This window comes from Stegastes partitus, unplaced genomic scaffold (assembly GCF_000690725.1).
Source record: "Stegastes partitus isolate 25-593 unplaced genomic scaffold, Stegastes_partitus-1.0.2 Scaffold1511, whole genome shotgun sequence".
NCBI lineage: Eukaryota > Metazoa > Chordata > Actinopteri > Pomacentridae > Stegastes > Stegastes partitus.
The window spans coordinates 23,051-37,669 of record NW_007579242.1 but is presented as its reverse complement, the minus strand read 5'-3'; the positions used below and the strand labels follow the sequence as shown (position 1 = coordinate 37,669).

Genomic DNA, 14,619 nt, shown 5'->3' with positions numbered 1-14,619 from the left:
TCTCTAAATCCCTGTCAGCTCTGTTTAAGTTTGTCTTTTGACTCCTTGTTGGGTTGAGAGAGAAGAAAATCTATACGGACTCATAAATAATCAACTCAAAGTTCCACCACTCATATGGGCTTACTAAGGCTTCAATGGCATCAAATAAGACAATTTCATTATCTGCACTGTTTTCCTCGTTGTACAGTATCAATTGTGGAGGTGTACTGGGGCAGATTGAGGTATTTTGTGCCTAAAATACTCATGAGCCATACGTTTGCAGTGAAAGAAGCTTTCTTCGGTTCTCTGTGGATTTTGTGATTGTGTTACTCCATCTACTGGACTTCACTCAGCAATGCAGCTTATAGTCAATGTTACACTATTTCACACAATATGTAAAACTTACGTTCTATTGTGTTTTATGAAACAGAATAATAGTGAAAAACGAGAAATATTATACTGTGAATGAAAATATTTTAAACATAAAATTCATGTTTTTAGCGGAACTCTGTCACCAAAGTTCCGTTTCCTATCGGACACATTTACTGTAACTCCACAACTGCAGCTTTCACGATGGCGGCGCCCGTAATAGAAACATGCCATGTAGCTTGTTGTGCAAACAGGACGCCAAATGTTGTTTCTTGGGGTCGTGGAGGAACCATTGCTTTTGGGACTTGTAACTCGGTGGCTCTGTATGACCCGCAGGTAGTAAAAAATAAATATTTTCTACTGTGGAGGTAGCTGTTAGCAGCTAACTTTAATGGAGCTTACTGTAGTTTTAAATAGGCGCACGTTTTGTTTATTACGTTTGTAAACACATCATTTGGTTTTGTCTTTAGGAGAGGAGGGTTGTCGCTGTGCTGAATGGACACACAGACAGAGTGAATGCAGTCCAGTGGGTTCACAAAGGGGACGGTGGTGAGTGTCGCTGATGGAGCTGTCAAACAGCTGTCGAGAGATGTTTTATTTGTTTGTGTCACGATCATGTCATCTGCGACTACAACATAAGTACAGTGGCACATGGCCTGTTTAATTAAGACTTGCAGTTCCAGAACCTGACTTTGGATCTAGTTTAGGCTGCCAGTTTTCTACATTGTGGTTTAGTCCCTTTGCTTTCATGTGACACCCCAAACGTTACCGTTGTTACGTCAACTCTTATTCCAGATCAGTGAGTATTGTGCCAGATGTCTCACAGTTCTTGGCTGTGGTAGGCTGTTCTATTGAGCCACAAGAACATCACTGCTCTTTGCAGGCTGGTCAACTTCTTACACAACAAACTGGAGAGGTTATTCACTCTCTAATTCAGAATAATACTGGACTAAACTGAATTCAAATTCAAACTGAGCAACCTTATAACTCTAAACCACTGTACGAGATGTGTCAGAAAAGTTTCAGGACTGGTGTCACAAAAGATGTATTTCAAATCCAAACTACAAGTAATCCCCTGGAGTCTAACACACTTTCCCAGCCTTCTCTGCCGCGCCACCATGCACTCCTGGAAGGATTCTTCCGGGATCCTCGACAGCTCCGTCGTCACAGCCATCTGATGTCGTCCACGTCTTCAAAACAGGTCCCCTTGATGACCCCCTTGAGCTTGGGGAAGAAGAAAAAAATCCCACAGAGCCAGGTGGGGTGAGTAGGAAGGATGCTCCAGCACTGCGATGCTCTTCTCAGCCAGGAACTGTTGGATGCTCAGAACATTGTGAGCAGGCGCGTTGTCATGGTGAAGCAGCCACAACTTGTCCTGCCACAACTCTCACCTCTTCTCGCGCGCTGAGCAAAGCAAACAGGATTGCTTTGTAGACATGCCGGTTGATCGTCCGAAGGGGAAAACTCATAGTTTGTAGTTTTGGTTTAAAATATGTCTTTGGTGACACCAGTCCTGGAACTTTTCTGACACACCTTGTTTTATACTGTATATCTGTTAATATTGTCATTTCCCCAATGTTGCGCTCTACTACACTGCACTATTGTCCACCTACCTTATGTATATAAAGTGTCAGTAACCCTTTATTTATTAGTAATTACAGTGTTTATTCTGGTGTTACTATAATCTGCCCATTTTGTACTAAACTTTTGGTTCCGTTTCAACATGCTCTTTTACACACACACACACACACACACACACACACACACACACACACACATATATCTGTACATAATATTGAAGCACTTATTTTCCTTTCTTTAAGCCGTTGCCCTTTAAATGTGTTTACGTGTGTTTTAAGAGCAAACAAAATCTGGTGTCAAGTGTCTTGTAAGTGTACACGTACTTGGCCAATTAAACTGATTCTGAGAAAGCATTCGCAAATTTCTGCCACACAATCATTTGCATAAAATATTAATGTATGATGTAGAATTTACCTTAACTGTAACTAATCGTCATGGCCAAAACCATTAAAACTGTGTTGTTGTTGTCGTCACAGCTCCAGAGTGTCATCTCGTCTCAGGGGGTTCAGACAACCGACTCATCCTCTGGGAGGCTCAAAATGGGAAGGTACGCCACCTGATGCGTGAGATGCTGTGTCTGACTCAACCTCTTTTTATAGATGCAGACGGGTGACAAATTAAAGAACAGAACAACATGTAGTGTCTTTGTAAAGTGTTGGGCTGTTGCTTGCTGCCAGAACAGCATCAGTGCTTCTTGGCATTGATGATATAAGTGTCTGGAACTCTGCTGGAAGGATTGAATAGTATTCTTGCAAAAGAAGGCATGGAAGAGACCACTCCCATTGGGATAGAAATGTTTCATCATAGAAAATAACGCCAAAATCATGCTCGAAAACACTGTACCCACTTATTGTTTAAGTTTTTTCTTTATTTTGTCACCTATTTTGTAGCTTCTAAATTTCCAGGTTTCTCCCTAGAACCCTGACCGCACTCTGTAAAGTGTCTTAAGAGGACGTATGTTAGAATTTGGTGCAATATCAGTAAAATTAGCAAAGTAAAATATGAAAAAACTGCTGTTTCCAGTTCATCCAGTCAGTGGAGTGTAAGGGCCACACTGGGCCGGTATGTGCTGTGGATTCCATCTACACGGACGACTCAAAGATCCTGGTGGCTTCCTCGGCATCAGACTCCACAGTTAGACTGTGGCTCTGCAGTGACACTAGAGAGGGTAAGAGACACAGGAAAAACCGACAGATTCATTCATTGACCAGTCTGTGTCAGTGCTGTTTTGTTTTTGCCGTTATAATGTTGGAAATGTTACTGAAAAAGATCGTTTTCAAAATGTAATATGGGTCGTTGCAGGTTAATGAGATGGTTCTCAAACTTAGTTCTTAAAAAATGGTGTGTATTTGTATGATATTTCCCTTTTTTAGACAGTTTTATTACATTTGATATCATTAAGTTTTATAATTACAGACTAGTCTTAAATATCAATCTTGGCTTTTGGGGGTTTACAGCAAGTTAGAAGTTACAGTGGCAACGTGAAGGATATTAGTATTATAAGAAAAATACAAATAAAAACCTTTTGCTCTTACAGACTCAGCTTTGCCACATTCTTTAGGTGGGTATGGGAGTCTTAGTGTATGCAGAGACTAACAGACTCACCTTTACTTGATAAATAAATCATCAATTCAGTCTTTTGGAGTGTCACTTTCATTCCAGCTAGTGGCTGTCTGCCCCCTAGTGGCTGCTAGAGAGCATGACAGTGTTTACCAACAACATGATCACTTGCGTCACCTCTCTGCTGCAGAACTGTTTACATTGCATCATATCTGTGACATTGCATCTACATTTTTACATCCTTTTATAATATAAAGACTTAATTCAAAGGCCACTTGACATGTAGATAAAACAGGAATTCAGTAATTTAAAAATGTGAAAGGCTTCATTTTCTGTGGACAGAAACATATGATGTAAAACAAATTAGAATCTCTCCTGTTTTCTTATTTCCTAAACGATTGACAGAATAAGCACATCTGTTAATTTCAATATTGTTTTTTGTAGCATTGAGTAACAGTGGTGCTCCAGGCTGTCAGCTATATCTATTTTCTTTTTTTCAAGCTGTCATCCATAACAGCTTCACTTTGCTGAAAGTTTCTGTCCACCTGTCAGCGTCAAAGCACATTAATGCAGCTTGACAGTCATATTAAGCCAGTGTTTATGTGGACTGGGCATAACCTTGGGTTATATCTCCAGATAAAAATATAACGTATGCTATGCTGCTTGAAATACACTTTGCTCCCTCACATAAGAGACGGAGGGAAAAAAATAACCGTTTAATATTTTTATATGTAACTCGGTTCACACAAGACAAGACCACGTATTCTGTGTGGTGTAGATAATTTTAAATTTACTGTAGTGTATGTGAAAGCTTAATTCCGTGTGTATGTGTGTTCCTCAGCCGAGTGCCTCCATAACTTATCGTTTGGCAGTGGTTTCATGATGGATGTCTCTCTGGTACTGTTGCCAGGCAGCAGAGGTAAGCCTAAGCTGTTCCTACATAGACATCCTTTAAGTTGTGTTCACACACACACACACATGTTTTTCCTCCCTTGTCATCTATCTCAATTTACACCACTGCTTTAGTGCCCGTAACCGAATGTCATATTCAAATCGCAGTCTGCGTTTGAAGTGTCTCACATCATTTTGCCTTGCTGTTTTTACACGCCTTTCGTCTGTTGGATGCTGTGCTTCATCTTGCCTTTCCACCTGCTACGTGCGTATGCGTGGTTACATGGCTGTGTGTGACAACCTCGTTTCTTACAGTTCCTATACTGGCCTGCGGGGGGGATGACTCTCGGGTGCATCTGTATGTGCAGGCCAACAAGCAGGTAAGCTCGCATGCTCAGTTCAGTTTCAATTCAATTTTATTTCTACAGTAAAATTCCCAACATATGTCATCTCATAGCGCTTAAGGTGAAGACGGTATGATTTATAACAGAGAACCCAATGATCCAAAGTTGCCTTTGGACTCCAGGAGAAACATGTATCCTGGGCCGGCTCTTTATTTTGAATGTCTAAAGTCTGAGGGAAGCATTTGTCCTTTTTTTTAAAAATTGCTCTACAATAGCTCCAGAAAGCCATGACACTGCAAGGACATGAAGACTGGGTTCGTGGACTGGCATGGGCATCTACAGGTGAGTGCTGCTGTTTATAGTAGTAGTACTTCTTTCTTAACTCTTTGTCAAATGTACATACAATATATTTGAGGGCGTGTTTTTGTTGTTTAGAAAAACAGTTTATAGAAAACGTACCTTCAAAATCTAAATGTAGTTCTAAGGCCTTATAGCATACAGAAGCCTTGAACTGCTAAAGAATCTAATGAGGACATCCAGGCTAGAAGTTTCACAACAGAAGATATCCACGTTATGTAAGCACTCGTGGAAAAAAACCCCAGTCATCTTGAAGACTGATTGAATAATACATATTTTACCGTTGTGATGGTTGTCAGCGGCTAACAGAGAGCTCTGTAGTCAGCCTCCTGTGTTGGATGATTTAGACAGATTGCAAAATTAAAGATGCTGTGAGGTGGAAAAAGGGAATTAGTAGGTTTAGGATCGGGATTCCCTTGAATGTATTTGGGGAAATAAATGATCATTACCTGCTGCTTCCTGTGATGGTGGGTTTTGTCTTCTGAAGCCTGCGAAGCCGGTGCTTGCTCTCTCAACTGTTATGACTCCACAGTGGCGACATCCAGTGCTGGAGGCATGTTTTCCACTTTTCTGTCTATCCATGGAGCTCTTTAACGCCTTGACGGATTTTCTTCAAATTTAGTACAAATGTTCACTTGGACTCGAGGTAGAAGTGATTAGAATTTGGTGGTCAAAGGCCAAAGTCACCTCACGGAACACGTTTTTGGACGTAGCTCAGGAATTCATAAGGTTATTATGACAGCACATTCACACTGATGTCTAATCGGACAAAATGATGAAGTGATGACATTTTACATTTAAAAGGTCAAGTCTGGGCAGAGACGGATGTCAATGGCATCGTGACTGATTGGTGCAGGCATTGCAACCACGAGGCAATACATCTGCTCTTTCGTTGATCTACAAAAAGCCTGCAAAGCTGGCTGATGCACTTACTGGGCTGTGAAAAAGTTAGTTAACATGTCAGTGACTAAACGCTGAGAGGTGGGAGGAGTATATTTCCAGTCAGAGCCTTCAACAAGATTATTTTTAAAAAGGCTGAGACGTGCTTTTTGACCTTCTTAAAGCAAAAAGCAAAAAAGGCAAATTATTCTTGTTAGACCTTGAAAACTTCGAAAATGTTCACAGTGTTTCCAGCCTTTTTTTTTTTTGGCCAAAGCTCAGCTTCACCAACCAGTGTGTTATTCACAGTATTTCGATAGCACATGGCAATGCATGGATCCAATCCAGGCTCTACTAATTGTGTAACCCTCTTCAAGGGCACTTCATTACTGCACTGTTCTGACTGTGTAAAAGCCATTTCATCTCCTTAACCAGCCCTCTTCACCAGTGTCTCCTTCCTACTCACAGTCTATGACCCAATCCACGCTGCCAAGCTCCGAGCCGGCAGCGAAGAGACGGAGCAAAGTTTGTTTATGTAAAGCATTCCCATAGGAATGTCAAAACCCTCTCTCTACTGTGTTAGTAGTTAAATAAATCATGCTGTTCTTTTATGACTTGGCAGATGGCAAATTGTTGCACTAGAGGTGCAGTTTGTCATAGCTGTTAAACGTTGGGGCTCAGGGCGTGATGACGCTTCCTGATTTTCAGCTTTAATCTGTTTTTGAAACCACATTTTTTTTCCTTCCCTAGTAGTTGCTCAAAATTTATGCTAGTTTTAAAATCAGCAAGTCATCTCTCATAAAGTATGTGTGTTGTGGAGAAAAAAAGCCCTCACATGCCCAGTTTAGTGTCTCCCTTTATGTTGAGGTTTATTTTTTTTCTCAGAATTAAATGATCAGAGTTGCAGGATCTTCTTAAAAACACTGGAATAGAAGCAAACTACAATGTTGAAATTTCATAAATAAATAAAAACATAGTCCAAATTCGGTCTTAATATGATGCTAATGGTTAACACTTATGTATAAAGTTTAAACAACAGTGTATTAAAATGGCTAACAATACTAATGCAAGTGGTTTTGGGTTTCAGATGAGTAGCCTCACAAATCCCTGTTGTCATTATCATCGGTGTGATTGACAAACTATAATGGCCTCCCTCTCCCAACTGTCAGCAGGCCTTACTGGTGGGCAACACAGCAATATTTATTATGCCTGTTTATCTTGGCAGAGATTAAAACCAGTCCAGTGCCCACTGGACTAAAAACTGAATCACATAATGTGAGCGACAGGGACACACAGGAATAATGGCACGCTCTTTGTTTACCACCTGTCCGTGTATATTTGGCCTGCGCTCCTGCTGTCTGACTGGCTGCTTCAAAGCCAGGAGCAATCTTGTCATATGCCTTGATTACAGTTCTAACAGATAGCTGATGGAACAGGAATTAAAAGTCTCCAAGCATGATAGCCGTAATGCTCACTACAGTTCAGAAAACGAAGGTTCAGCTCATAAACCGAACAGCTAGGCTCAACTTTTTACTGCTCTGAAGATCATCAGCTGTGCGTCAAGCGAAATGCTAAAAAACAGGGTAATCCGTTAAGGTATTTTTTTTTTAAAGCTAGTCTAATGTGTGATTTTATATTAACAGTGCGTCTATGTAAAATTACCCCATAACTCTGCCGTTCTTCTCACCTCTGTGGAACTTTCAGCTTCATTCAGCTCATTCACTCTTAATTTTCTGGTTCTGTTTATGCAACCACACCAGCACCAAATGACAAAGTTAGCAACTTGCTAGTGACTATATAGGTGGACCTAGCAAATAAGAGCCATATATTTTGATAGCATTTTGGCCATATTGAATTTATAAGGGGCTGCAAGGTGACTGGGTGCCTTGCCTCACAGCTAGAAGGTCGCCGGTTCCCGTCCCAGTGAGGACACTGCGTCTTTCTGTGTGGAGTTTGCATGTTCTCCCCGTGCAGCGTGGGTTCTCTCCGGGTTCTCCAGCTTCCTCCCACACAGTCCAAAAACATGTTGAGGTTAATTGGTGATTCTAAATTGTCTGTAGGTGTGAATGTGAGTGTGCTTGGTTGTCTGTCTCTAAGTGTAGCCCTGTGATAGACTGGTGACCTGTCTAGAGATAGACTCCAGCCCCCCGCGACCCCAGTGAGGATTAAGTGGTGTATAGATAATGGATGGAGGGATAATATGTCATTGTTGCATTTCCAGCTGGCTGCAATGTCCCCAAAACACTATAAAATCTGTTACCGCAGGTTTACACTTCCCCAAACCTGAAGAAGACCAACTACTAAACTTCAAATGTCTGATCTCATAGTGTTGCACTTATTATTTTTTTCTTTTTAACACCACACCAATACGGCTCCATTTCACGATAAAACACTTTTCTTTAAAGCTCTAGAACACAGTAAATAATACAACGGCAAGATGGATAGATTCCGCAGTGGGGTGGTTTAAGAGCTGACAGAAAGTGTCTTGCGAGTGCGGAAGGTTTTCAGGTTTTCTCTCTGACTCACTCAGGTGGGGAGCTGTTATTAGCCAGCTGTTCACAGGACTCTCTCATCAGAGTGTGGAGGCTCCGCGCCAAGTCTGGCACAGACACCCGCGCAGAGGACGATCACACCGTCATCAGAATGAAAGAGGACATTTTTGAAGTGAAGGAGAGAGGTAAGTGGGCTTGATTATAAAAAGGATGCTAATTAACCAAACGAGGAGATATGCTGCTTTTTGATGGTTTAATGTTTACCTTTATTACATACTTAATTGTTTATTCATGAGCTGTTACAATGTGGGGTTTTTTTATAAGCAGAAAATCAGCCTAATCAGTTAATTGGCTACTTTTTTTTTTTCTTTCATTCATATCATAAAACCGATGTCTTGATAACGTCTTCATTTAGCCTCTCCGTGTTCTTCCTGCAGACGTGTCTTCTGCATTTGCCGTGTCCCTTGAAACGGTTCTGGCAGGCCACGAGAACTGGGTGTACGGAGTTCACTGGCAGCCTCCCTTCTACAAAGGTATTTCCAACCAGGGATGGCATCAGTCACTGTGATGCCCATTTTTAGAAAGCTCTAGCATTTAACAATGTGTTTAAAAAAAAATTGCCAGCATGTTCTTGCTAGTATCTATTTAATAAACACAGTCAAAACATTACTTCTAGAATTCCCTCTCACTTGCTCAGTTTCCACAGCTGCTGGAAGTGAATGGGTTGACTTGCCTCCAAAGCTGAGAGGCATTGTTTTTTCTCTCCCTTTCGTCTTTCGGTGCCACTGGTTTACAAAAGCCAGAAAGCGACTGTGACAATTTAAAGGGAAACAGAAAAACAAGGGTGTCAAAAGTTCCTCTCTTAATTAGTTCTCAAGGGAAAGGCTGATGGATGTGATAAATCTTCTCCTTAAACTCCGGTTCCCTTAAAAGCCTATTACATCGCAATCACTTGACACAGATCTCATGTTTAGATACTAATACAAGTAAAGCTCTGCGATTATGAGTGCAAAGAGAGTATTTTTCTCGATTATTAAATCACATTTTTCTGCTTTTTCTTTTTTTTTTCCATCTTTTCAAACAATATTTTGCATTTTTTTATTAGAATCCAGCTTAGAGTATGATAATTCTGACACAACAGCATGCCTCCAAACATGAGGGAAAACCTTCTGTGATCCCCTACATGAAAATACAGTCGCACACCCCCTGTGGGTAGCCGCTGCTTGGAACAAGCCTGCAGCTACGTCTGTGCTCTGGGAGGCTGTTAACCACAACACCATCAGCATAATATGTTTTCTTGTAAATAGGAAGCTTTCAGTTTGATGCATCAGAGCAGATATCGGAAGCACAAACTTGTGTGTTCAACCAAGTTTAAAACTTGGGACACGATTACCGCTTGAGTTACTGCGCAGCACTAAAAGTGAATCATAGAAGGCCTGATACAAAGTGCAATTGAGATTATGAACAAGATTAGTAATAAAAAAAATTTATGCGTCACAAATTATTTTAAGAATGAATCCGCCTGCTTATAACTCACAGACATACGCAACCCGTCACAAGCAGACGAGGCCCCAAAGCCATAAAAGCTGCTCCTGTGTCGATATTTCAGCGCCTCTCTGTCTCCCTCTGCAGGCGGCGAGCTGCAACAGCCTCTCAGTTTGCTCTCCGCATCCATGGATAAAACCATGATCCTCTGGGCTCCCGAGGAGGGATCCGGCGTGTGGATAGAGCAGGTCGGTGTTGACGTGAATGCAGACACGCAGACCACACACATGCACGTGGAATAAATCATTTTCTCTCAGGTCAACATCTGTGTTTGCACACACATCCACCCACACAGCCAATTCCCCGCTCGACGTCTGCCAGCTTCCCTTCCAGCCGCTCGTGACATGATCTGGAGCCCTCCCTCCCCTCCCAGTATCCCCTCTCCCGCTGTCAGTGCCCCTGCGTCGGTTTCCACTCTCCCTGACATTGAGGTGTCAGGAATAGAAGTGATAGACAGTGATGAAGAGGCGCTGAGGCCGGCTCACCACTGTGAGTTTAGACGAGCCGGTGTTGTCCTCCCCCATCTTCCCTTCTATCACTCACGCACAACGAACCCCCTCTTTTACAGCCCATTCCCCAACTCATCCGACAGGAGATGGAGAGGCCGGTGGAAGACATGCCTTAGCCTCTTGCTCTGCTTTTCTCCCGTCTTTCCCTTTCACTCCCCACACCCACTTTCCATTATTTTTATTTTTTTTTGTCCTCCACCACTCCACTCGCCTCCCTCTCTCTCCCTCTCTCTCATTATCTCCGTCCTCCTTTCCCTTTCTCTCCCCTCCACCTCGTCTCTTTTGCAACTGCTGTTGTGCCAGAATGGGGCTAAATTTATCACAAGTGTGGATGGCAAAGAAAAAGCTGTTCTCTGCCATCTGCCCCACAGCTTTTTTTTTTTTTTTTTGAATACAACTGGCATATTCTCAGGTGGCTCAGTGCTGCCTTAGATTACCTTTTCCCCATACGTAACAGAAACACAGGGAAACTTACTTGTTTCAAAATGCAAAAAAAAAATATCAGACGCAAGCTCCTGACCGCCTGAATGCACACACACACATCCCGTTGAGCAGAAAGTGGCTCACCTCGCCACGGCAGGCACCTTGAGTGCGATCACACTCCGGGGCGATGAGCGAGATCCCGCACTTTGATCACTTACATTTTTTTTTTTTTTTTTGCACCTTTGATCTCATCATTCACATCCGCAGCGGCGAGCAACAAAGACCACAGAAAAGGAGGAAACCATGAAAGTCTTGACTCTCCACTTTGACAAAGGGACGATGATTAGGGCCCCAAGCCGGCGCTGATGTCACATATTCTTCTCAGTGCGATTAGCCAAAGGCAGGAAAAGAAAAGCAGCGGTGGGCGTCGAGTCTGGTGTGGCCAATCTCCCTCCGCAGCTCCAGCTTTTTCTCTTGATGCCAAAAATAAAAATTTTTTTTTAAAAAACACCCCCCCACCCAACCCCACCCCACCTGGAATAACCTTTTTGTTGAATGTGAAAGTGCATAGAATATGAGTCTCCTCTCTATTTCTCTCCTCCTCTATTTCTGTTTGAGAGGCGAACCCTTTGAACTGACATGTTTCCTGCCTACAAAGGAAGCTTAACCTCTGAAGCTCTGTCACACCCACACAAACACACATGTACAACAATGGAACCTCAGAGAATTGAACTGTATTTATTTTTTTTCCGCCCCTATCTTTACACGTGCAAATTAAAACCCATTCGCCACTTTTTCGAGTGTTTTCCCAAAAACCTGAATAGGCTTTTCTCCAACACGCGGAAGTTTTTGGCAGGAGCAGATTCCGCAGCGCTAAATGACCGGCCATGTGTGTCTTAATTAGCCGATTTTTACAAAGAAGTGCTTCACTTCGTCATGCTGATTAGAGTAATTGGTGAGATTTAATGGAGAGCAGGGTTAGCAGTGGGGTGGTGGTGGGGGGGGCCCACCGCTGCGTAAAGCACATCTTGCTAACGAGACACGCTGGTAATTAACATCTCCGACTGACCACAGCGGGCCACCACAACGCCTGGAGGGATTATCAGTTTGTGTGTGTGTTTGAGAGATAACCTATTTTCAGACCTCAGCGTATGTACTCTCAAGTTACACTTGGCCACATGGCACAACAAGGAAAGCCACAGGGCCTGAGATGAGTTCTTATTTGAAAAATATTTTGTTTGTGGCAATTGTGACACTGAAATGGGTGTTAAGTGGATCAATCATTTTTAGAAATCAAATTGAGTAGTTGCTGGAAAGCTGAGATGTTGAAATCTTTACGTCCATCCATCCATCCATCCATCCATCCATCCATCCATCCATCCATCCATCCATCCATCCATCCATCCATCCATCCACCAAGCACACTCACAGTCACACCTACAGACAATTTAGAATCACCAATTAACCTCAACATGTTTTTGGATCTTGTGGGAGGAAGCCGGAGAACCCAGAGAGAACCCACGCTGCACAGGGAGAACATACAAACTCCACGCAGAAAGATCCCGGGTGTCCTCACCGGGACGCAAGCCGGCGACCTTCTAGCTGCGAGGTGCTAACCACCGAGCCACCCTGCAGCCCAGTCTTTAAGTCGAATCAAGCAAAAATACCAAACGTGTGCTTCCTGAGACTTCCCAATTCTGAGGATTTTCTTTGTTGCATGTTATTGAAATTTGGATTTTGGACTTTCCGTTGGGCTAAAAAAGGAATTTAAAGAAATTACACTGGGGCTCTGGGACATTGTCACAGTTTTCTCATTTTTTTTTAAAACAGTATTTTTTATTATTCATGGCCTTTTGCACAAACAGGAAACCAAATAAGCTCCTTAACTTTTAAAATGAAATAACACTTTAAACAAGTGAATCAGGGAGCACCATGAAAATATTTCTTTTTAAACATTTGTAATTGTAATTCCTAGCAAAACTTTTTGAAATTAAAAATTCTGAAATAGTATTAATTATTTCATTGAACAATAATAAGTCACTACCCCCATAATTACTGTTTCCAGAAGTCACACAAAACAATCTATGAAGTTTTTACCGAGGAACCATTTAACATGTGATTAAAATGCTTTCTGAATGGAAACTCTAATGGCTGCTCAGCTCGTTGCTTAATATTTGTTTGGCTAGACTTTTATTCAAAACATGGCAATCAGTCTTTTGGGTACACAAATGCTCTCACATTCAATGCTGCCCTAAACTAAATATGGCTAATAAATCAAGAGACACAAGCAGATTTATAGAATATAACAAGAATACTTCACTATATCCCTTCTATTTTGTGTAGTAATGCTCAAGAAGAAAAAAAGAAAGAAGGCAAGGCTCGCTCTCTCTCTGGGTCGGTTTAAAATTGCAGGCTGAAAAGTTGATTTGAAAACCTGTGCTCCACACCGTATGGGTTTTCTCAGCTCGGCTAAGCTCATTCAGGTGCTCGTCACCCCTTCTCCCAAGAAAGATATATGCCTTCCCCCCTTTGCTGTCCTTGTTGTATCCCCCCCCCCCCACGCTGCCCAGCGATAAGGCACGGCATGCATCCATATTGTTCCCCCTCTCGTAAACAAGACAAATGACGGCTTTTTGCCTCTGTGAGTTTTTGCATGATTTACGGCTGGCCCTTGTGTGCAGAATTTTAAAATCAATCTGCTTAATGTTGCATCTCGATCTCTCTCAATCTCACCATCTATGTTTCTTTCCTGCCCATCTCTCTTTTTCCTCTTCGTCTTGCTCTCTCTCTCTCTTTCTCTCTCTTCGGATAGCTGGAGGATCGTGCCATTCAAAGTGGAGGCATGCCTTTATCGCTGTCATTAGTTCCGCTGTGTTTCAGCCTGCATACAGGCATTATTTTGAAGGTCATTGATGACCAACGCGAGCGGCCAGGAACGCTGGATGATTGAGGGCCTCACTTTACCGCGACATACAGAGCAAAGATACATGTCTTTCTCCTGGTGCATTTGTGTGTGCAGCTTTTCAAGTTGTTTGTTTAACACGGATACACACTTGTGTGTTTCTGCAGTCTGCCTCAGGTCACTGCCGCAGCTGAACATGCTCTCGCTTTTTGTTTTAGAAAAAAAAAAAAAAAGATAGCCGGCTTAGCTGTGAAACTCTTCCGATTTTAATCGCTCGAGTATGAAATTAGCGCTTCTCATATTTTCTCACAGCCGACGTACATATCATTTAAGGCACACGCTAATTAAAGATGAAAGAGATATTGTGTACAGCTGTATCTGCAGTCAGAACACGGTGCTGCGGAGGGAGCGGCGCAGCACTCCCCAGGGCCGGTTCGACTGCTATCCGTTTGAATAGATCTCCCCTTTGGGCCCGGTCTACCTTCAAGACCTCAGGGCCCAGTAAAGCTTTTAATTGTTTGAATTCCTCAAGGCAGTGAGAAGTTAACCTGATCCACAGAATGTTCTCAAAGTCATGCAGGAGTGTACACTCTCCTATTAGAACAGTGAAGCTGTTTTTTTGTCTTGTACAAACCACTGACAGGTTAAAATAGCTCGCTGTTGTCTACACAAGAACTCCTGTTAATTCAGATTTTAAATATTCTGATTAATTTTCACATAGTTTCAAGTTATTTCTGTCTAGTCCCATAATCCTGCATCAAATCCTGCCGGTTACGTAAGCAGCAGGA

At 42.3% G+C, this 14,619-nt stretch overlaps 1 protein-coding gene across 1 annotated transcript in view; it reads left to right on the top strand.

The window, feature by feature from the left end:
- The first annotated feature begins 552 nt into the window (after positions 1 to 552).
- Positions 553 to 14,619, top strand: part of elp2 (elongator acetyltransferase complex subunit 2) — a 28,881-nt gene continuing 14,814 nt past the window's right edge. The window contains exons 1-10 of the mRNA XM_008300210.1: positions 553 to 684; positions 819 to 897; positions 2,406 to 2,476; positions 2,953 to 3,097; positions 4,331 to 4,408; positions 4,696 to 4,760; positions 5,000 to 5,066; positions 8,491 to 8,637; positions 8,890 to 8,985; positions 10,085 to 10,185. Of these exons, the coding sequence (XP_008298432.1) occupies positions 553 to 684; positions 819 to 897; positions 2,406 to 2,476; positions 2,953 to 3,097; positions 4,331 to 4,408; positions 4,696 to 4,760; positions 5,000 to 5,066; positions 8,491 to 8,637; positions 8,890 to 8,985; positions 10,085 to 10,185 (981 nt within the window). The remainder of the gene's footprint in view (positions 685 to 818; positions 898 to 2,405; positions 2,477 to 2,952; positions 3,098 to 4,330; positions 4,409 to 4,695; positions 4,761 to 4,999; positions 5,067 to 8,490; positions 8,638 to 8,889; positions 8,986 to 10,084; positions 10,186 to 14,619) is intronic.